The sequence below is a fragment of the Phyllostomus discolor genome, chromosome 13 (assembly GCF_004126475.2).
Source record: "Phyllostomus discolor isolate MPI-MPIP mPhyDis1 chromosome 13, mPhyDis1.pri.v3, whole genome shotgun sequence".
In the NCBI taxonomy this organism is placed as follows: Eukaryota; Metazoa; Chordata; class Mammalia; order Chiroptera; family Phyllostomidae; genus Phyllostomus; species Phyllostomus discolor.
Genome location: NC_040915.2, coordinates 2482980 through 2503898, shown reverse-complemented (window position 1 = coordinate 2503898; position 20919 = coordinate 2482980). Strand labels below are relative to the sequence as shown.

The 20919-nt window shown below is 48.7% G+C and overlaps 1 protein-coding gene across 9 annotated transcripts in view; it reads left to right on the top strand.

The window, feature by feature from the left end:
* LOC114510032 (transformation/transcription domain associated protein) overlaps positions 1–20919 on the top strand; it is a 114794-nt gene that overhangs the window by 35575 nt on the left and 58300 nt on the right. For 8 of the 9 annotated variants that reach the window (XM_036013997.1, XM_036013993.1, XM_036013996.1 and 5 more), the window contains 10 exons: positions 5072–5223; positions 7453–7652; positions 8829–9046; positions 9137–9334; positions 9925–10185; positions 10666–10827; positions 12941–13037; positions 14430–14551; positions 14890–15060; positions 19610–19678. In XM_036013997.1, the coding sequence (XP_035869890.1) occupies positions 5072–5223; positions 7453–7652; positions 8829–9046; positions 9137–9334; positions 9925–10185; positions 10666–10827; positions 12941–13037; positions 14430–14551; positions 14890–15060; positions 19610–19678 (1650 nt within the window). The remainder of the gene's footprint in view (positions 1–5071; positions 5224–7452; positions 7653–8828; positions 9047–9136; positions 9335–9924; positions 10186–10665; positions 10828–12940; positions 13038–14429; positions 14552–14889; positions 15061–19609; positions 19679–20919) is intronic. The other variant, XM_036013994.1, reaches the window with a different exon arrangement.

Below are 20919 nucleotides of genomic sequence, written 5' to 3'. Positions count from 1 at the left end.
AGTGGGCTTTACCTTGAATGGCACTTAGAACCCAAGTTCTTGCCATTCTTGCTTCTCACCCTCGTGTCTCCAGCGGACCTTGCACTCTCCTGGCCTCTGAGCAACCCCCGCTGCCTTTCCTGGCTGCCCAGTCTGCTGTGAGCGGCTCTCTGCACGCCCTTTGGAACACTTTTCCATCGCATAAGAAATGAACAAACTGTGCCCCCAGTATCTTGCAGTGTCCCATCCAACTACTTTTGCTTTATCCTCATTGAAAAAACTGTTCTGCCCTGGCCGGGTGGTGCAGTGGTTTGGAGCGTTGTTTAAGCACACCAAAAGGTTGTGGGTTCGATCCCTGGTCAGGGCACATTCCTAGGTTGTGGCCAGGGCATGTATAGGGGGCATTTTTTTTTTAGGAGGCAACTTATTGATGTTTCTCTCTCATGTCGATGTGTCTGTATGTCTGTATCCCTTGCTCTCTAATATCAGTAAACATATCCTTGAGTGAGAATTAAAAAAGAAAACCATTCCCTCTTCATCTGCTGACCCCTCTCGGGGGTTACATGTGTATTGTTGTATTGTTCTGCGTACTTGTAGTCTGCATTGTTGCATTTGAATTTTCCTCATTGTATAACCAGCTTCTTTCTTACTGTGCTCTTTATATAGCCTTGGTTGTCACGTGTTTTCATAACATCCTTGTGTTCCTTGTATCCTGGGTATTTTAAAAAGAGTTAGTGTAGGCTTTTACATGTATCCGAGAGCTGAGTCTGTTCATTGAGCCCCTGTTGGCGGAGACTCCTGTGCCACATGCAGATCTGGCCTCACACCAGTGTTCCGTGACCCGGAGCGACTCAGCCTCTCCTTTGCTCAGGCCAGCTCTGTTCTGTCCTGCTGTTCCATCTTGTAGGGCTTGGCCTGTTAACCTGTCTGGGTAAGAATTCACCCACGTAGTGAGTTCTGTGTGGGTTTTTTAGTGTATTGGGATAGCATTGGCTAATAATGTTATAGAAGTTGCAGGTGTACAACTTTACGATACACCATGTGTATACTCTGTTGTGTGCTCGCCACGCCAAGTCTGGTCTCCTTCCGTTGCCGTATGTTTGACCCCTTAACCTTTTTCGTTCTTCCTCCACCTCCTTCCCCTCTGGTGGCCCCCCCTTCTGTTTCTGTATCTGTGAGGTTTCTTATTTGTTTTCTTTTATATCCCACATGAGTGAAATTATACAGTTCTTTGCCTTTTATCTTGACTTATTTCACTTAACATAACACTCTCAAGATCCTTTCATGTTGTAAATGGCTGTGTTGCAGCTTTTTTTATGGCTGAGTAATATCCATTGTATACATGTACCACATCTTTATCCATCCATCTATCCATCCATCAAAGGGCACTTAGATTGTTTCCATGTCTTGGGTGTTGTAAATAATGTTGCAACACAGGGGTGCATATATCTTTACAAATAAATATTTTCAATTTTTTTGTGTAGATACCCAGAAGAGGAATTGATGGGTCACATGGTAGCTCTATTCTTAATTTTTTGAGGACTCTCCATACTGTTTTCAATAGTGTATGTACCAGTTTACACTCCCGCCAGCTGTGTGTAAGGATTCCTTTTTTCCCACGTCCTCTTCAACACTTGTTTCTTGCCTTACTGATAAAAGCCATTCTAGCAGGTGTGAAGTGGCATCTCATTGTGGTTTTGCTTTGTATTCTCCTTATAGATTAGTGATATTAAACACCTTTTCATGTACCTGTTGGCCATCTGTATGTCTTCCATGGAAAAATGTCTTGAGGTCCTCTGCCCATTTCCTTCCTTTTTCCCTCCCTCCCTCCCTCTCTTCCTCTCTTCCTTTCTCCCTCCTCACCTGAGGATACATTTATTGAATTGAGAGAGAGAGAGAGAGAGAGAGAGAGAGAGAAACATCGATGTGAGAGAGAAACATTGATCGGTTGCCTCCCGTACGCTCCCTGACTGGGGATTGAGCCCACAACCCGGGTACGTGCCCTGACTCAGGATCAAACCTTGAGCCTTGTGGTGTATGGGACAGTGTGCCAACCCCCCAAGCCACCCGGCCAGGGCTGCTTACTTTTTAATCACATTGGTGTTTCTGTTGCTGAGTTGTGTGAGTTCTGTGCATGTTGTGGAATTTACTGCCTGTTGGGGGTGCTGTCTGCAGAGTGCTTCTCCATTCAGCCGGCTGCCTGTTCGTCCTGGTGGTGGTTTCTTCGGCTGTGCGGTCCCGTTCATTTTCCCTTCCGTCTCACTTTCCTTTGGGATCAGGTTCACAAAAGTCCTCTCAGACCACAGCCATACGTTTAGTGTCTGTGTTCTCTTTGTATTTTATTGTTTCAAGCCTTACAGTCAAGTCTTAGTCCATTTTGAGGTAATTTTTGTGTGGGGTGTCGGGTGGTGGTGTGCTCTCACTCTTTTGCATGTGGCTTTCCGGTTTCCCGCAGCATTTGTGCATAAGACTTTCTTTCTCCATTGCATGTTTCTGGCTCCCTTGCTGCAAGTTAGTTGCTCATACTGTGTGGTTAATCCCTAGGCTGTCGGTTCTGCTCCTTTGGTCTGTGTGTTTTTCTGCCAGCTCTAGACTGTTTTGATGACTTTTTGAGTAGCTTTGTGATATGACTTGAAGTCAGGGAGTGTGTTATCTACTGCTTTGTTCTTTCCTTCTAAGGATCACTTTGGGGCTATTTGGGGTCTTTTGTGGTTCCATACAAATTTGATTTTTTTGTTTTAAATATTTCTATGAAAAATGCCATTGGGATTTTGATAGGGATCGCATTAAATCTGTATGTTCTTTTAGGTATTATGGCCATTTTAACAGTGTTAATATCTCTAATCCATCAGCACAGAACATTGTTTCTGTACATGGAACATTATTTCTTTATGTCATCTTTAATTTCTGTCAACAGCGTCTGTACTTTTTGGTGTACGGGTCCTTCTGTTAAGTTTATTCTTAGGTATTTCATTCTTTTGTTTTGCTAGGATTGTTTTCATTTTTCTTTCTGCTATTTAATTAGTGCATAGGAGTGCAGCAGATTCTTGTATATTGATTTTATACCATTCAGCTTTACTGTATTTGTTTACCTTTTCTAATACTTTTTTCTGTGGTGTCATTAGGGTTTCTGCATATAGAATTGTGCCATCGGCAAGGAGTGACAGTTTAACTTCTTCATCCCCAGTTTGGATGCCTTTGTTTCTTTTCCTTGCCTCGCCGCCCTGGCCAGGACTCCCAGCACTCTGCTGCCGTGTAGTGTTGGTGCTGGGCATCCTGTCTTGTTGCCGAGCCCTCAGTTCTTCCCCTTTGGGCGGGAGGATAGCTGAAGGTTGGTCCCATATATGCTTTATGAGGTGCTTCTGTGCCCATCTTTACTGAGTGTTTCTGTCATAAGTGGGTGTTGTCTCCTGTCAGGTGCTTTTCCTGGGTTTGTTGATGAGGTCATGTGACGTTTCTTTTATTTTGTCAGCGTGGTGCATCATACTTATTCAAAGATGTTGGATCATATGATCCCTGCATCCCTGGGATGAACCCCACTTGATTTCGTGATTTTTTAAACCAGACCTGGCTAAGTGTTTGGGAGGGAGGATGCCCATCATGGGGAATTGTCAGGAGCTGTTTTCTGCCACCTCTCAGTCCAGTTGCCCCCACTTCCTTGCTGAGCACGCACCATTGTCCCCTTCCCCTCCCAGCTCCACCCCATGGAGTAGCATTGCCTTCTCCAGACCTGGGGGTGAGATGTGATCTCAGCTTCCCATCCAAACCTTTATCAACATACTTGCCGAGGAGATGCCGCTTCCCTTCTGAGAGGACTGACGGCTAGAATGCTCTCTGTGTTCAGGGCGAGAGTCGCTGCTGTGAGCTCCCTGTGTCGGCAGCATGTTCTCACAGTCACAGTTGCGGCTTTAAGTTAGGGCCTCTGTTTGCTTTAGCTCTGTCAGTGGCAAGGTTGATGACAAGTAGCGAAAACTAAGGCAGCTGACTCTGATTTGACGTCTGCATAGATAAGCGGAGCAAGAAAATCTCTTTAGAAGTAGTTTTTCCCCAAAGCTGCTACAGCGTGGGGGCCCGAGTTTGACAGAGAGGCGTCCACTGTCCTGCACACGCACGGAGGTGCATGGTGCCTGCTCCCCGGCGGTGCTGTGTCTGGCCTGCTGTACAGGCCTTCACTCCTTTCGGCGGGTCCTCGGCTCCCAGTTTACACTGGTTCTTCAAATTAAAATTGGGGAAATTACCCTCACATGATTTACTATTACCTGTCAATGACCGGACCAGAGGATGCAGGAGAAGCGATGGTTCTGCTGTGCCCAGAAGAACATGGGCTCGCAGCTGGGCCATGCGGTGAGCAGCCGTGTCACCTCCATGTGGCTGAGCATGCTTTGTCGCCTGGCGGGGCCTCAGGTGCAGAGCTGTTTGTCGGCTCCCTCCGGCTGCTCACACGGAGCCCTGACAGACCTTTGACACAGATGAGGTCTCTGCTGTGCATGTGCACAGGCACCATCAGGGTGATGTCCTAGTGGTCACAGGCTTCAGACTGTTTGTGTGTGAGACTGTGCGTCCCCTGCCTCCCCGGTCAGAGAGATGGAAAGGGTGAAAGTGCGAGTAAGTGTTGCTGTGCAGGTTTTCTGGGGAAAACAAATGACCTAAAACATTTTTCTCTTCTAAAGAGCAATTTAGTGAAATTTTAGGAAAGTTGTCTTTTAGTTCTGAAGTCAGACACAGGGAAGTCTGCAGAAAGTTTGTCATTCTCCTGAGCACTGTGACCCGCGTGGAGACAACCCAGAGTCCAGTGTAATCCAGCAAGTCTGCCCCCGGGGTCTGAGCTCCCTGCATTTCCAGGACCTCCCGTTGGCTATTTAAGGGCAGAATTAGCGATCTCCATTTGATGTGTTAGTGTGAACCGTGCAGTTCCTTCCTTGCTGATGCATCCACACAGGGAGCGCCCGCTAGCCTGTGTAGGCCCACCGTGATCGCTTCAGCAGGGCATGTGCATGAAGACTCTTCTGGGCGCTGCCCGGGTGGTGGGTGCGGGCCTCTCAAAGCCGTGCGGTTCCACGCACTCTAATCTCCATGTTCCTTGTCACCGCAGGCCATCGAGACTGCGCTGGACTGCCTGAAGAGTGCCAACACGGAGCCCTACTACCGCAGGCAGGCATGGGAGGTGATCAAGTGCTTCCTGGTGGCCATGATGAGCCTCGAGGACAACAAACACGCACTGTACCAGCTCCTCGCACACCCCAAGTATGTCGGTGGTCTGCTCCTCTGCATTGGCACGCCGTGTTTCGGGAGCGAGGGGCGGGGGGGGGTACTGCCCAGGTTCCTTAGCGCCGCGGGCGCGCTTCTCCAGACTGGGAGAAGGATGTGCCGCTGGCTGATGCTTGTGTCAGCTGCTGGAGAAAGACGGGAAGGAGCTTGGGTGCTGTGTGCTGGTGTTCACTTCTGCGGTGGTTGCCTTTGTGACTGCCTCCTTGTTAGGTTGAGAGTTTCAGGAACCTAGGGCCATGCACTTCTCCCCCATCTGCTTGCCCCTGTGGCCGCAGCACCTGTCATGTGGTGCGCACTCAGTGGTCCTTTGCTTTTCCAGTCCTTGGGGACACTTTGTTCCCCAGTGATTTGTCGCATGACATTTGTGTTTTGCTCCCACTGTTTAGGTTGTGGTCAGTGGTTGCCCTGGGGGTGGGGTGGGGCTGACTTTTTGGGGTCGCATGTTTCAGGGTTGGATTGTGGTGATGGTTGTGCAGCTATGGAAATGTAAATCTTGTTAAGCTGTCTAATTAAGATAAATGAGTTCTATGGCATGTCAATTATTATTCAAAAAGCTATTAAAGATCGTAATGGAAAAGAACAAATGTCAAATTGAGCTAAACACTTGCTTTAAAAATGAGGAAAAAATAAAGTAAACAGAAGAAAAGGAGAAGAAATGAACAAAAGGAAAACATACAATAGAATGTAATTAAATTAAAATTGGGGAAATAAAGCCAAAAGTTGATTCTTTAAAGTCGTAATAAAGTGGAAAAACTTCTGGCAAAGGGGAAGGAAGAGAGTTGGGTGCCAGTCCCTCCTTCCTCAGTGCGAGGCGGAGGAGGCACAGGGAACCAGTGCTGGAGGCAAGAAGGTGGTGGCAGCCCAGTGTCTTTGACGTTGACAAAGTCATGAGGAACTACTTTGTTCAGTAAGGTTTCAAATTTCAGTTAAATAGGTGAATTCATAGAACAATAGGGTAATTATTTGGCCTTATAAACTCTTTTATGACATTGACATTTCTGGAAGATGTAGGCCAGTCACTTTGCAGCGTGTCCCTAGTGCGGGTTTGCCCGTGTTTCCATGATTAGGTTCCGGCTGCTTGGCTGCCAGGACCGGGAACTGCCCTCATGGACCCCGAGGTGTTTTCCGCACAGACCCGCGAGGGGCTGCGATGCAGGCCACTCCGCTTGTGGGAGTGTTGCTGCCCTGTCCCCACTGCCAGGTTGAGATTTTACTGTTTGTAGTTGGTAAATAATTGGTGGGGAGATGGCCTGAGATGATGTGAGTGTCCTGCTTGTCATCAGGGTGCTATTTGCCAGTTACAGCGTTTATTGATGATGCTTTCCTGATTCAAGTATTAGCATGATGATTACAAAAAGGTTTTCTTTCTAACAACTTTTTTGAGGTGTGTTTTATATATCTAAGATTTATCTACTTTAGGTGTTACAATTTAATGATTTTTAGTAGAGTGTTGCAAATATAAATCAGAATGAGAACATTTTCATCCCCCCGGGAAGATTCCTCAGTGCCCATTTATAGTGAACCCCCTCCCCAGCCCCAAGCGACCAGAGATCTACTCCCCGTCTCTGTAAGTTCCCCCCTTCTGGACACTCTGTGTTTGAGCTGCTGTGTGTGCTGATGAAGGGCCTTGTGGCCTCAGGCAGAACCAGAGAGTTAGTGGGAGAAACGAGAGGCGGATTTCTTGTCCTAGGAAGAAAGTTCTGTTAGCTGGAGCTGTTCAAATTTCAAAGAAACTAATGATTTTTAAAATACTGTTGACCGTTACTTATCCCTGTGTTTGATGTCTGCTCACCTGCCTCTGCCTGCTCGGGTTCTAGCTTGTCTCCTGTCATTGGCTGGGCAGTGAGCGCTTCTCGTCCGAGGGCGCCGCAGCTGGACTCAGTGCCTGAGGTGTGATTGTTACTGTGTGACAGATGTGTAGCTGCCTTTATTTAGGTAATGGCTTTCTTTGTCCCTATGGGATCATGTTACTTCTTCGAATATCTCACACCAGGCAGGACACGTGTGGTGTCTGTCGAACCGCTGGCTGTGAGTGTTCGTGATGAGATCACCGTGTTCAGGTCCCAGTGCTGCTGGAGTCACAGCAGAGGGACTGTTCACTCAGGCCTCCCTGAGCTAGAGGAAGGGGGGCAGGTCAAAGATAAGTGCTCATGGTGGAAGCTAAGGACTTCGATGTGTGATGATGGACTTAACTTTGTCTTCCAGCTTCACGGAGAAGACCATACCTAACGTCATCATATCACATCGCTACAAAGCACAAGACACTCCGGCTCGCAAGACGTTTGAGCAGGCTCTGACCGGGGCCTTCATGTCTGCGGTCATTAAAGACCTCCGGCCCAGTGCCCTGCCCTTCGTGGCCAGCTTGATCCGCCACTACACCATGGTGGCCGTCGCCCAGCAGTGTGGTGAGTGGGGCCGAGGCAGTGGTTGTGTGGCTTCTTCAGGGCGCCTCAAAAACTGGGTCAGGACTTGGTGGTGTTTCAGAGAAGCTGAGTTTGGCTGATTGAATTCTGGCCTTTGCTTTCTGATTTTCTGCTTCATTACATTGCAAAAGATGGTTGGTGTTTCGGCAATGGGTGCTGTGTTGTGAAGACTGGGGTGCATAAAAGTCACACTAATTGTGGGCCGCCCCACCCTTGGGCCGTTTTCCACGGTGCCTCTGCTCCCCACCAGCTCCTCCGAGGCTCCCTTGCCGCCCGTCTCTGCTCCTGGGTGGCCTCCGGGCCCTGCCCCATCAGGAGTGGCCGCTGGCTCTGCTGCAGGCGTCCTTGGGCTCTGGTGGGGAAGGGCCACTTTTGTCTCTTTGGTTGTGTTTCTGACCCATCGCAGATAGTGCTTCTGTGAGAAACAGCAGGACTGTCAGGGCTCTGCCCAGTGCTTTGTAGGTTTTTGAGCACACTCAGTGTTTGTAGCTCCTCCTGACCAGTGCTGGTCAGAGGACATGCTTGGGCAGCACCACTCTGGCCCGTGTCCTCAGAGCCCTCGCCCTTAGGAACACTGTGTGGCTCTCTTGGGGCACTGTAGGATGTGGGGCGCTCTGCCTTCCCACTGGCCTTGGCCTCAGCAGTCAGCACTGTGCGGCTTTGCACTGTGGTGGTTTCTCAGAGTTTCCTCTGTTAACGTGAACGTCCCAGCACACCAGTAAGCCTCCCGGTAACCCCCTCCTGGGTGGTACTGGGCCACACCAGCCAGGACTTTTTATTGTTATTTTATGGCAGGAATGTCCAGAGGGTAGCTCATAGTCATTCCTGCGCTCTGCCCTTTGGCCTATTTAATGATTTTTTTAAAAAAGAAGGTACTCGATGGTGGGTCTCATTTTAAATTAATACATTTTGATTTATGATTGAGAGAACCTGAAAATAATACATTCAGATTATGGAATATAATGGAAAACATTCAGAAAAATTGCCTTAGTGCAAATCAGACTGCTTAGTTTACAAATAACTACAGTGCAACAGAAGTTGGTCTATTGAGTTCCTGACCCCAAAGGAAGGAAAGATGAGGTACTTTGGCAGCTTGAGGAACAAGAATATTGTTTGCATGTGCACGCTTGCTTCTCACGTGCCTGTGCACTCTCTCAGGTCCGTTCCTGCTGCCTTGCTACCAGGCAGGTGGCCAGCCCAGCACGGCCATGTTCCACAGCGAGGAGAACGGGTCCAGGGGCATGGACCCCCTGGTCCTCATTGACGCCATAGCGATCTGCATGGCGTATGAAGAGAAGGAGCTGTGCAAGATCGGGGAGGTGGCCCTCGCTGTGATTTTCGATGTTGCGAGTATCATCCTGGGCTCCAAGGAGAGGGTAAGGATGGACTGAGGTGGGTCTTCTGGTGCTGGGCCTGACAGGGACCTGCAGTAACACGGGGGCTCGTGTGCTTGTGCTTCTCCGCAGGCATGCCAGCTACCTCTGTTTTCTTACATCGTGGAGCGCCTTTGTGCATGCTGCTACGAGCAGGCCTGGTATGCAAAGCTGGGGGGTGTGGTGTCCATTAAGTTTCTCATGGAGCGACTGCCTCTCACCTGGGTCCTGCAGAACCAGCAGACATTCCTCAAAGCACTTCTTTTTGTCATGATGGACTTAACTGGAGAGGTAGGTGATGGCCGGCACCCTGACCCACCGGGCTGTCCACAAAGCTGATTAGCCTGGAGAGGAATAGTTAGCATGAGCCAGTTCCACACATTTGCTCTCCTAAAAGCTTAAGTTCTGTAACAGTATCTTTAATAAAAGGGCGCGTCGGGACCCCTCTAGCTTCTCTGGTTGTCACGAGGAGCAGTCAGAACAGACCGCCTCTGTGGGGGGAGCAGCGCTCTCAGTCTTGCCCCAGAACTCAGGTGTGTGCATGTTCCAAACATGTCTGCAGAAGCTGCTCTCTTTGGGTGGGAACCTGGCTCAGCTGTAGTGAAAAAGAGTACGGTGGGCGTTGCTGCTGGTCTGTTCCGTGAAGACGAAGATCTTGCCTGCATCCATATTCTCTTCCAAATGACAGACAGGAATTATGTATAAGAAGGTGATTTAGCTGCTGAAGTACCTGGTGCAGGTTATGACATCGTCTTAAATGAGTTAGCTGTCATGAGGGGTGCCCCCTACCCCCCGCCCCGTGGGAGTATTCGTGGTGGGCGGCTGTGCAGGAGCCATGGGGGCCCTGGGCCTGTTCCGTCTAAGGAGCCCCTGGCCTGCAGGTCTCCAATGGGGCGGTTGCCATGGCCAAGACCACCCTGGAGCAGCTTCTGATGAGGTGTGCAACACCATTGAAAGACGAGGAGAGAGCGGAGGAGATCGTGGCCGCTCAGGAGAAGTCTTTTCACCATGTGACGCACGACTTGGTTCGAGAAGTCACCTCTCCCAACTCTACTGTGAGAAAACAAGCTATGCATTCCCTGCAAGTGTTGGCCCAGGTCACTGGGAAGAGTGTGACAGTGATCATGGAACCCCACAAAGAGGTGAGATTTCTGTCACTGGAGCAGGGCAACTTGAGCAAAACTTGTGAGACTTTCTTCCCTTCAGACCTGAGGTGTAGAAGATGCATAATTTATAACTCTGTGTCCACAGAGCGCTGTGTACACGTGCTGGTTTTGATCTCAGATATGCAGAAGTCAGTGTGTTTATGTGAGCAGTGGCTGTGTCGGTGACTGTCGGAGTCAGGAGAACAGAAGGCTGGTTCCTGAGGCCAGTGTAGAGGAGTCGGGTGGTGGTGTTTTTAGGAGAGGTGACTCTGGAGCCTTAGGAATGAAATGTGTCAGACACTCACGGCCCAGGTTTAGCACGTGAAGCATCCTTTGTCACCTAACTAAAAGACATTTGTCATAGCCTGTCATCTCTTGGGGTTCTCAGATTGGTCATTGTTTTAGAGTACTGGGATGAGAGGCATTTGCTTTTTAAGGGGCAGGCGGTCAATGGTGCTTCCGCCTTGCCTGTCCTAGGTCCTCCAGGATATGGTCCCACCCAAGAAGCATTTGCTCAGACACCAGCCTGCCAACGCGCAGATCGGCCTCATGGAGGGGAACACGTTCTGCACCACGCTGCAGCCCAGGCTCTTCACGATGGACCTTAACGTGGTGGAGCATAAGGTGTTCTACACAGAGGTAGGGGGGTGGTGGTGCGCATGGTGTGGGTGGCGATGGCGTGTGTCTGGTCGCCTGTCTGTGTGTGCGGATACTGGTTGGGCAGCATTCGGAGAGGGCCGGGGAGGTGCCACAGGTGACCAGCTATAGCCCGGCCTGATGCACCACGCTTGCACATCACGTCTGGGAGTGGGGAGAAGTGGGCACAGTGACTGCAGATAGGTGTCCTGCATCCTTTGAACTCTGCATGCCCTCTCCTAGGCACCTTGCTCTTCGGGGCCTGCAGGTCGTAATCTGGAGCTACAGCCACTGTCCATGTTAGTCTTGGTCCCATCAGCTGCTGCCCAGAGTAAGACGGCCCAGAGCAAGTGCCAGCTCACTGCATGTAGAGATTGCGTGGATGTGCCGTGCGTGGTGAGCACTCCCACTTCACACGGATGCCCTCTGCAGCTCTGATGTCGAGAAGGTGCAGACACTGAGGCTGGGAGTTAGTTATTCCCTGAGGCCACGGCAGGGGCACCCTGGGCCGTGAGTGGACGCCATGATGGCGGCTTTAGAGCCTGCGTCCTGATTGCTGCCTGGCCCTGCCGGCCTCTCACGTTCAGTGGACTGGACTTGCCCTTTACTCAAGATGATGGGCCGAGGCAGATGGCATCTCACAAGTGTTTGTCACTGTTAGCTTTCCAGTGTGTGGTGATACCAGACAGTGACAAGTAGAGATTAAACTTCAGATACTGTCAAATTACAAGCATTCTGAGACTACATACGGGACTGCTCAGGTGGTCAGTCCCAACCTGCGCTGTGAGACAATCACGCTCCTGGAGGCATTGCGCTGTGGAAGCAAAGGCGTCCTGAGTCACACTTGGTCTGAATTTCCAGTTATGACAGTTTACCTCCTGGTTTTTCGGGTCCTGTGTGTCTGTTTGGGCATAGGGTCATTTGATCGTGTGGTCTGGTTCTGACTTTTTGTGCCTTGTGTCTCTTGCATAAGAGTCATCACTTCTGGGACTTGACTGAGGGTCCAGCAGAACCATCGGCAGTGGGAGGACAGCTTCTCTGTTGGTTCTGGAGGCAGATGCATTGTCACCTGCATGGAAATTTCCTCACTAAGCTCCAGACCAGAACCTGGTGGTGTTGAATGACAAATCTTGGAGAGGGAAACTAGTTTTCTAAGTGCATCAGTGTGCTAGCTGCAGCAAAACATGAGAGGTTCTTTTGAAAAATAGAGACTCTTGAGTCGTCTCTCTGGTGATTTGGGTTCAGTAGATAAATGGGGTTAGGCTGGGAATTGAACTTCTGAAAGCTTCCCAGGGGACTCTGGTGTACGGCTGTCCTGGGAACCCTGGCTTTATAGTGTGGCCACCCAGATACAGGTGTGGGTGTTCACGTCTGTGCATGCGTGCACACACCGGCCCATCTGAGGGGAGGAGAGGGGAGGGCGGTTCCTGGCGCAGGGGGACAGGGTGGCCCTTTTCCGTACTTAAAAGAAAAGCGTGGCCACTCAGATTTGAATTATAGCACGTACACATGCTGAGCACTGGCCCAGTTCTGAACAAGGAGGAGAAGGTACTTGCCATCCTGGAATTTGCAGTGAGATAAAGTGACTCTCTGTGTAAAGAAAAAACATCATAGTCTCAGTGGGTGAGAAAGTGTAGGGATTCATTTCACTAATGAGGCTGACTACGTTTGCTTAGAATTAGGAAGCTGAATCACATTTTCATATGTAAATTTTTTAGGGTTTGAGCTCTGACTGGTGTAACTCAGTGGATTGAGCACAGGCTGCAAACCAAAAGGGTCACCAGTTCTATTCCTAGTCAGGGCCAGGGCCTGGGTTGTGGGCCAGGTCCCTAGTATGAGGCACCCGAAAGGCAACTAAACATTGATGTTCCTCTCTCATTCTCCTTCTCTTCCTCTCTCTCTAAAAATGAATAAATAAAATCTTTTAAAAAGCCCCAGAAAACTGACTTCATAGTAAATAAGTAAGTAAATAAATAAATTATTTAGGGTCTGAGTTCCGTCTGTCAGTTGTTGTGTGTGTTGTGGGGTGTGTGGAAGATCGCCATGTTCTCTTATTTGCGAGGTTCTTTTGTCTTTGCAGCAGAGTGGGCTAAACCGGGGGCTTCGTCTTTTGCAGCTCTTGAACCTGTGCGAGGCCGAAGACTCAGCTCTGACGAAGCTGCCCTGCTACAAGAGCCTCCCGTCCCTTGTGCCGCTGCGCATCGCAGCCCTGAGTACGTGTGTGTAAACCCGAGAGGGGCTGCTGGGGGCAACAGTGAAAGGGGACAGGGGCTGCTTTTTGTCATCTAGGGGTTTTTTGTTTTTCCATGTTGTTTCTAAGGTTGGATCAGAAATTACATTTGTATGTTTATCAAACTAGATAATGAGATGCCAGGGTTTTTTATAGATTGTTAGGGTTTAAATTATGTGCTCTGTGATAAACTGGATTTTACTCTGTAATAACTCCTTACCATTCTCTCACACATCTCATGTTCTGGCTGTGCCGTTCACATTGCCATTTCCGCCCGACTCAAAGTGTAGGCACGAGGTGCCACAGTCTGCAGACACGGTGACTCAGTGGTGTCTGGGAACCCTTCTGTCTCAAGGCTTTCGTGGGTGTCAGTCTCCAGGGTTTGGCACTGGAATTGTGCTAAGTTTAGGAAAATACACTAGATCAGTTCTCCCTCTTTCTTTTCCCTCTTTCTTTTGGTAAATCCCAGTACAGATTTTCAGATTTGGCACTGGAATTGTGCTAAGTTTAGGAAAATACACTAGATCAGTTCTCCCTCAGTCATTTCCCTCTTTCTTTTGGTAAATCCCAGTACAGATTTTCTCAGTTGACTGTCTCTTGCTTTCTGGCTATTCTTCCTCTCAGTGAACTACCTGTAGACCCCTTGAATTAGTTAGTGGCAGAGGAGCTGAGAGACAGAGGTATAGTATAACACCCGATCCTGAGGATGGGGCTGGTGTGCTGAAGACACAGCGAGCCAGAGTGGGGGTGTAAGGCAGGCGTGTTTGCCAGCTTCTCATTCTGATGAGTTTTCTTACCTTTGGGATGCCCCTCATACATTTCCATGAGCAAATGTGGGCATTCCTCTTGGTGGAATGTTATCTCTTAATGAACATAGGATTGAGGGATGTCCCTTTTCCTAAGAGTATTTGTATTCTCAAAGCCTTGATCTCTCAAGTTGGGAGGAGGCTGCCTGACTGGACATGAATGCTGGGGGGAAGCCAGGCTGTGAGTGTCCCTTCCTTTCATCGCCAGAGCGCCAGGCTGTGCCCCTCGCACGGGTCCATCCTGAGGCTGCCTATGCAATGGCCACTCTCACCCTGTGTGCAGGTGTCTTGGTCCCAGCCGTGTCGGTGGGAACCCCCTTTGCTCCTTCGTCAGCCTTTCTCCCTCCTGCCCAAGCAGTGGGAGCTTTACCATGGCCTTTCAGGCGGGCTGTTGACTTCACCTTTAGATAATGTGAGCAGATCGTGTGTTCTTTCGTCCTTCTCGAGGTCAAACACTAGGAGAGAGGTTTAGTGATGCATATTTTTTTGTCGGTAAGAGTCTTTAGACAGGGAACTTGTTCCTGAGTTTTTCATGTTAATAATGAAATTGTATATTTCTCTCCCTAAAGATGCGCTTGCTGCCTGCAATTACCTTCCTCAGTCCAGGGAGAAGATTATTGCCGCACTCTTCAAAGCACTCAACTCCACGAATAGTGAGCTCCAGGAGGCTGGGGAAGCCTGTATGAGAAAGGTGAGGGGTGTGCATGTGTGTGTGTGTGCGCATACGCGCATGTGTGCGTGTGAACTCTGCCTCAGGAGCTCTGTGTGCCTGGCAATATCTGGGGTTATTACTGCACAGTGATTGCAATAATGTCTCTACCGGATCCACAGTCATACTGAACCTTTTAAAATATTAAGCAGTGATGACTGGTCTTCCTCATGGCATAGAAACTTCTGGAATGTGTATGTTTAACAGTCCACTTTCCCAAGAAAGACAAAAACTTGCTGCTAGAGGTGCATACAAGTTCTGTTCTATTATAAAGTATATTCTGTTACTTGTTTTCATTTGTAACCTTTCTTTTAAAATAGTTTTTAGAAGGGGCTACCATAGAAGTCGATCAAATCCACACACACATGCGACCGTTGCTGATGATGCTGGGGGACTATCGAAGCTTGACGCTGAACGTTGTGAACCGTCTGACTTCAGTCACCAGACTCTTCCCGAACTCCTTCAATGATAAGTTTTGTGATCAGATGATGGTAAGCCAAACACATGTGAACACACTCCGATAAATGGAAAAGTTTGTATCTTTAAAAATACGTAACATACGAGGTCTATCCAGTAGGCATCCAGCCATATAATATGAAAAAGAGGGATTTATTGAAGAAGATAAAAGAACCATGTACACAGGACAGTGACACCTCAGTCCCCTTCAAAGTAGGCACCTTGGGACCTCATGCAGTTCTCCAATCGCCATTAGTTGCCCTGTTGTATTTTCCTGAATCTCATCGGTGGTCTTAAATCTCTTCTTTCTCAAAGGTGATTTTAGTTTTGGGAAAAGCCAGAAGTTGAAGGACAACAAATCTGGGCTGTAGGGGGGCTGAGTCACCTGAGTGATTTGATGTTTTATCAAAAAACTCTGCACAAGACGTGATGCATGATGAGACTCCCAATCACTAGTTGCCCATAGCTGTGGCCCTCTGAATCATCTGAATAGTTTCCAAGGAGGAATGTTCAAGTTTATTGCCAAATTTGATGCAGATTCTTTGCTCTACGCACTCAGTCATTGTGAATGTGATGGCCACACAGTATACCTGCTCACTCAACAGCGTCTGCCGGGAGCCCCCACTGACTGGTACAGTGAAGTCATCATTGTTCACACATGTGCATTCCAGTCCACTCTCCATGCCTGCCAGGTTACATCGCTGTTGAGCAAACCGTTCTTGCAGTGTTAACGATAGTGGGATCTTCCTGGACAGATCTTGTATTTACGTAGTTTAAACTTCAAAGGGTGAAGAAGAGTGTGCTGTGAAAAGTCTCTCCCAACCCCTTTCCAGATTCATCCAGTGTTAACAGCATCCTGCATGTTTTTCTAGAGGTGTTTTACATTTTCAGCGGGACGTGTATCCTTTTGCTGCCCACAAAAGGAAGCATAACATACACACAGTTCTTACCTTTCCTCTTTACCACCCCACCATTTCGTATTGGAACACAAAGTGTTTCTTCACTCTCTTCTGATGACGTGATATTTGGTTATATGGGCATGCCCTTGTTTATTTCTCCATTCCCCTGCTGACGGTCACCTGGGTTCCCAGCCTTCTGCCACTGTAGACAATGGGACAGTGAAAAACTTATAAGAACTTTTAGAAGTCCTTTGGATTTTAAGAATTACCAAGGAAATAATGATGCAAATAAAATCTGGGAAAAAGAAGAGAAAAAAATTTTGGGGGGCAATTTTTTTAAAAAGATTTTATTTAGAGAAGGGGGAAGGGAGGGAGAGAGAGAGAGAGAAACATCAGTGTGTGGTTGCTCTTAGCGTGCCCCGTACTGGGGACCTGGCCCACAACCCAGGCATGTGTCCTGACTGGGAATCGGACCAATGACCCTTTGGTTCACAGTCCTGTGCTCAATCCACTGGGCCACACAAGCCAGGGCCTGTTTGGCAATTTTTTGTAAAGATTTTGTTTATTTTTTAAAGAGATGGAGAGAAAGATCGATGTGAGAGAGAAACATCAGTTGGTTGCCTCTTTTACACACCCTGATTGGGGACTGAACCTGCAACCCAGGCATGTGCCCTGACTGGGAAGTGAACCTGGTGATCTTTTGCTTTGTGGGATGATGTCTAGCCAGCTGACCCACACTGGTCTGGGCTGTTTGGCTGTATTTAAATTAGATGTGTAAATGGATGAAGGAGATTCACATATTAACTCTCTTATGTATTTGACTTTGCTTCTGCTAAACACTTATAAATGATTTAACTTACGACTTCATGGAATGTTACCGCAAATATGCATGTATTTTTCATGAGTATCCTTTGGCCACTTAAATATTTTAAGACACTAGAGCTTGAGCTGCGAACCAAAGTGTCGCAGGTCACTGATTCCCAGTCAGGGTACATGCCTGGGTTGCAGGCCATGACCCCCAGCAACCGCACATTGATGTTTCTCTCTCTATCTCCCTCCCTTCTCTCTCTATAAATAAAAAAAAATCTTTAAATATTTTAAGACACTAGGGGAGGATGGGTTTTTTTTTGTTTTGTTTTTTTTCGTTGTTTTGATACACCTTTCCCTCAGTTGCAAACAGGAGTGAGCAGATAGATTGCTACATCTAGATATAGATACACTAGTTTCTTTGTATCAGTAGACACCTAAACAATGAACAGTGACCCAAGCACCTGAGAGTTGACAGTATTATGATTGGCCCTAAAAGTTGTGATGCCCTAATTGAAGAGTAGAATTGGGAAGCAATGTTTTATGCAAGTGAGTTTTCCAAATTGGAAAACTCCTTCCCTTGGAGATTCCATACATATGTAATACAGGTGCATACCTGCCATTTACACCCACACACTGACAAGTGTGGTTCAGGTAAGTGACCGTGAGCACTTCCTCCTGGGGCACAAGCACCATTGCTGTCCTGCATAACCTTACCTCAGTGGTGCTTTCACACGGCAGGTGTGTACGTGTCTTCTCCTTGTCCTAGCGCTTCTGTATTTGTCTCCTGTTCAAAACTCGTCTCTTCCTTCTGGCAGCTGCCATTTCTCACAGTCTTTGTGTGCTGGCCTGAGGCAACTTTGTTGGGTTGTTTTTTTTTTGCACTTTTTGTGTTTTTTACCCCAGTCCAAACCCTTCAGATCTGCCCTGAGCCAGTTCCTTCAGTGAGCTTTGTTGGCCGGTCTCTTTAGAGCAGTGTGCTGAGGGCTGCCTTACAGCCTGTGGCTTCTGAGCCCAGGAGACTTTTCCCTAAAATAAAGTTACATGAGTTTGGGGGACTTCTTCCCTTCTCTGGCAGGATAGGTGCTTTCTGGGCGGTTGAAAAGCCTCTAAAAGCAGCGAGTGTTGATGTACGTGGCTGAAGAAGGGTCAGCGTTGCTGTTTGGCCATCTCCATCTGGCACCTTCTTGCCCGGGTCCACCTGGGCCCGTGTGGGTGTGTGTCTTGTGTTTGAGGCTCGGGTCTCCCCTACGGGCCAGGCTGCTGGGCTCTGCCAGGTGGGGGGTCAAGGACACACTTGCCCTTACTTCGTCATGGCCTTGTCAGCCATGCTTAGTTGCTGAGCCTTTGTTTTCCCTCATGATATATACCTTTGAGGTTAACAGCTCAAGCCTTCAGCATAATTTTGAGAGGTAAGATACCTTAAAATGGAGTGTGGGTGTTTGTGGAAACAGCCCAGGGATTTTCCTGTCTTAAAGTTTGAATTGTGAAGTCTTTTATGTGGCGAGTTGTTCTGGATCTCTCTCTGTTGAACTGGACATGGGTTCTGCATACCAGTGGCATTCTTCTGTTCCTGTGGGGACTCTGCATAGCCGAAGGGCGTCATCGGCCTCTGTGTGTGTCTTTAATGTGGTTACTTTCCCGTCTTTGTTATAAATAGCTATTCTAGTAAGGTAGGTTTTAGGAATATATATTCTGGTGATTTCCTTGAAGGAATTTTACTGGTAGAACACAGTTAGCTTAATGCACTTAATTTCTTGAAGAAATGTTTGTTGTTTTAGTGTTTCTTGATGTGTTTCTTGGAACATTGCCCCTGCAAGATGCAGGCTTTCCATGGAAAACCTACATTGGCCAAGTCTGGGAAACACAGCTCCCTGTATTCCTCCTGAAGTTCACACAGAAGGCTCACAGAAGAGTGTTCGGATGTATTTAAACCGTCTGTCCCCAAGCCCGTTCAGCCTCGAAGTCCTTTCTGAGCCACTCAACTGCTGTCCTGCAGGTGTCCGCGCCTTGGAGAATGCCTTGGGTCAGCGTGGGGTAGTGAAGGAGGACGCTTCTGGTATCTGGATGCTCCTGTGGTTTCAGCTGTGGGCGCTGAGCGCTTGTCTGCCTGGTTTTGCTGGTCACTGTGGGTGCGGTGGGTGGGACCGTGACCGCCACACGCCCATGTCAGGCAGCGGTGGCTTCAGGCTCAGGGGTGCTCTCCTGTCGCTCTGGCAGCGGACCCAGAGTCTGCACAGGGCGATGGCCCATGTTCTGCACGGAAGGGCCTGGCTGCCCGCCTGCCCTCACCTGCAGGGCCTCTGACCAGGTGGGGTCCTGAGCATTCTCGGCGGCCCCTACACTGCCCCTACTTGGCCCCTCAGAGCCCATTCCCCTCTTCCCTCTTCTTTCTGCCCGCCTGTGGCTGGCCCAGGTGCCCTGCCCCTGCAAAGCAGGCTCCTGTCACTCTGTCGCAGGCGTGTTCCTGTGCATGTTGGCACCCTCTCCCCACTGGCACCCCAACTCCGGGAGCACTGGGGACACTGGCGTGGTGCTGGGCCTGTTTCCGCCCTTGGCGAATGCACAGCTATGGCGCCGAGTTCCGGCCTCAGACATAGGCAGGGGCAGCGGCGGCGGAGGAGGACCTTAGCATGCACCCAGGTCTGGGAATGGCGCGGTTTCAGGACGTTTTCAGCCTTTCTGGTTCCAGAACACTAACCAGTTGCTCTCTGCTGGTTGGCTGGCCAGGCTGGTTCACGCACGGAGACACCGCCGTCCGCACATCACGTTGGACGGGAATGGACAGTGACTGTGTTTTCTCCGAAAAGCAGCATGTTGGACTTGGAATGCTCCCGTGGTGGGAAAGCTTGTCTAAGGGTGTCTTTTCTTCCCACAGCAACACCTGCGGAAGTGGATGGAGGTGGTGGTCCTCACCCACAAAGGGGGCCAGAGGAGCGACGGAAACGTGAGTGGCGCGGTGGCTGCTGGGAGGGCCACGGAGCCTGCCGTGGTGCACGGCATGGTGCCGGCCGGGGTCTGGTTGGCTGGGGTCAGAGCCCGTTGAGTCGCTGCACAGGTTTTATTGGCATCACGCTTTAAAATTTTCTCTTATTGTTATCGATCTTTTTTATGTTTCTTTAAAATCTCCCTTTTCTCACTTTAACATGATGTTTTTCTTGATGAGAATTCGGGGAAGCTCGAAATGTTCGTGTTTTCGTTTTACTAGTTTTGCTTTGAAGTGTATGGAGTGTGCTTTCTGGACGTTCTGGCAGCTGCTGTTCGCTCGGCGGTGACTTCTCAGCGGCTGTTATCCATCGCTCTCCGTCCCCATCACCTCATAACAAACAGCGGTTTTAGGAGAATGTAACAGAGAATTACGTAAAAATAAAAGAATGTATGTTTTCTAGGTCTGTGTCCCCCACCCCAATTGTTTGCCGGAAGTCGAAGGGCCAGTATTTGAAAACACGTATTGGTGGTTTTGAGGGAAAACCACTTTAAGTCTTTGTACTTGATAATGGTTATTGAAGATGAGCAGCTCTTGCTGCTTTGACTCTAATCTTATTTATACATGTTACTGTTAATCAAAAATATTTCTGAAGTTGGTGCCTGTCCTGTCAGTGAGGTGGCATTTCCTGGGTCCCCGTGTCGCTGGGTGCCATTGTGTCCTGGGGAGGGACCCCTGTAGCTCCACAGAGGCATAGTCCCCATGACTTTTGTCCTCCTGTGCCTGTCTGTCAGATGCCATGTTTCATCCTGACTTGGTTTTTTGTTTTGGCTTTGTTACACTTTGTTTCAACCGTTCCATGTCATGTGTTTTATTTATGTAAGTCTTGTTTCTTGCTGCTTCTAAAGAGGGAACTCTGAGCAAAGTTAAATCAGGGTTTTTAACTTTTGGGATTGGCATACAATCCGTGACCTCTCTGAAGGGTCGACATTTATGTAAACAGGAAGAAAGCCAGGGAATCTCGTGGGCAGAGCAGAGTGCATTTTAAAAAGCCTGAGCTCTTGGGAGTAGGTGCAAGTGCCTCTGTGCTTTTCCTTTCCATCTTTTGCCTCTTAGGTATCGTTGCTGTAAATTTCACACTTGTTTTTACAGTAAGCGGTTAATTATCTGAAACAGCAGTTTCAGAATAAACAGTTAAAAACCTGTGGGTAGATGAATGCCTTCCCTGAGATCACGTTGTTTTTCCAGGGGTCGTGGGTGGG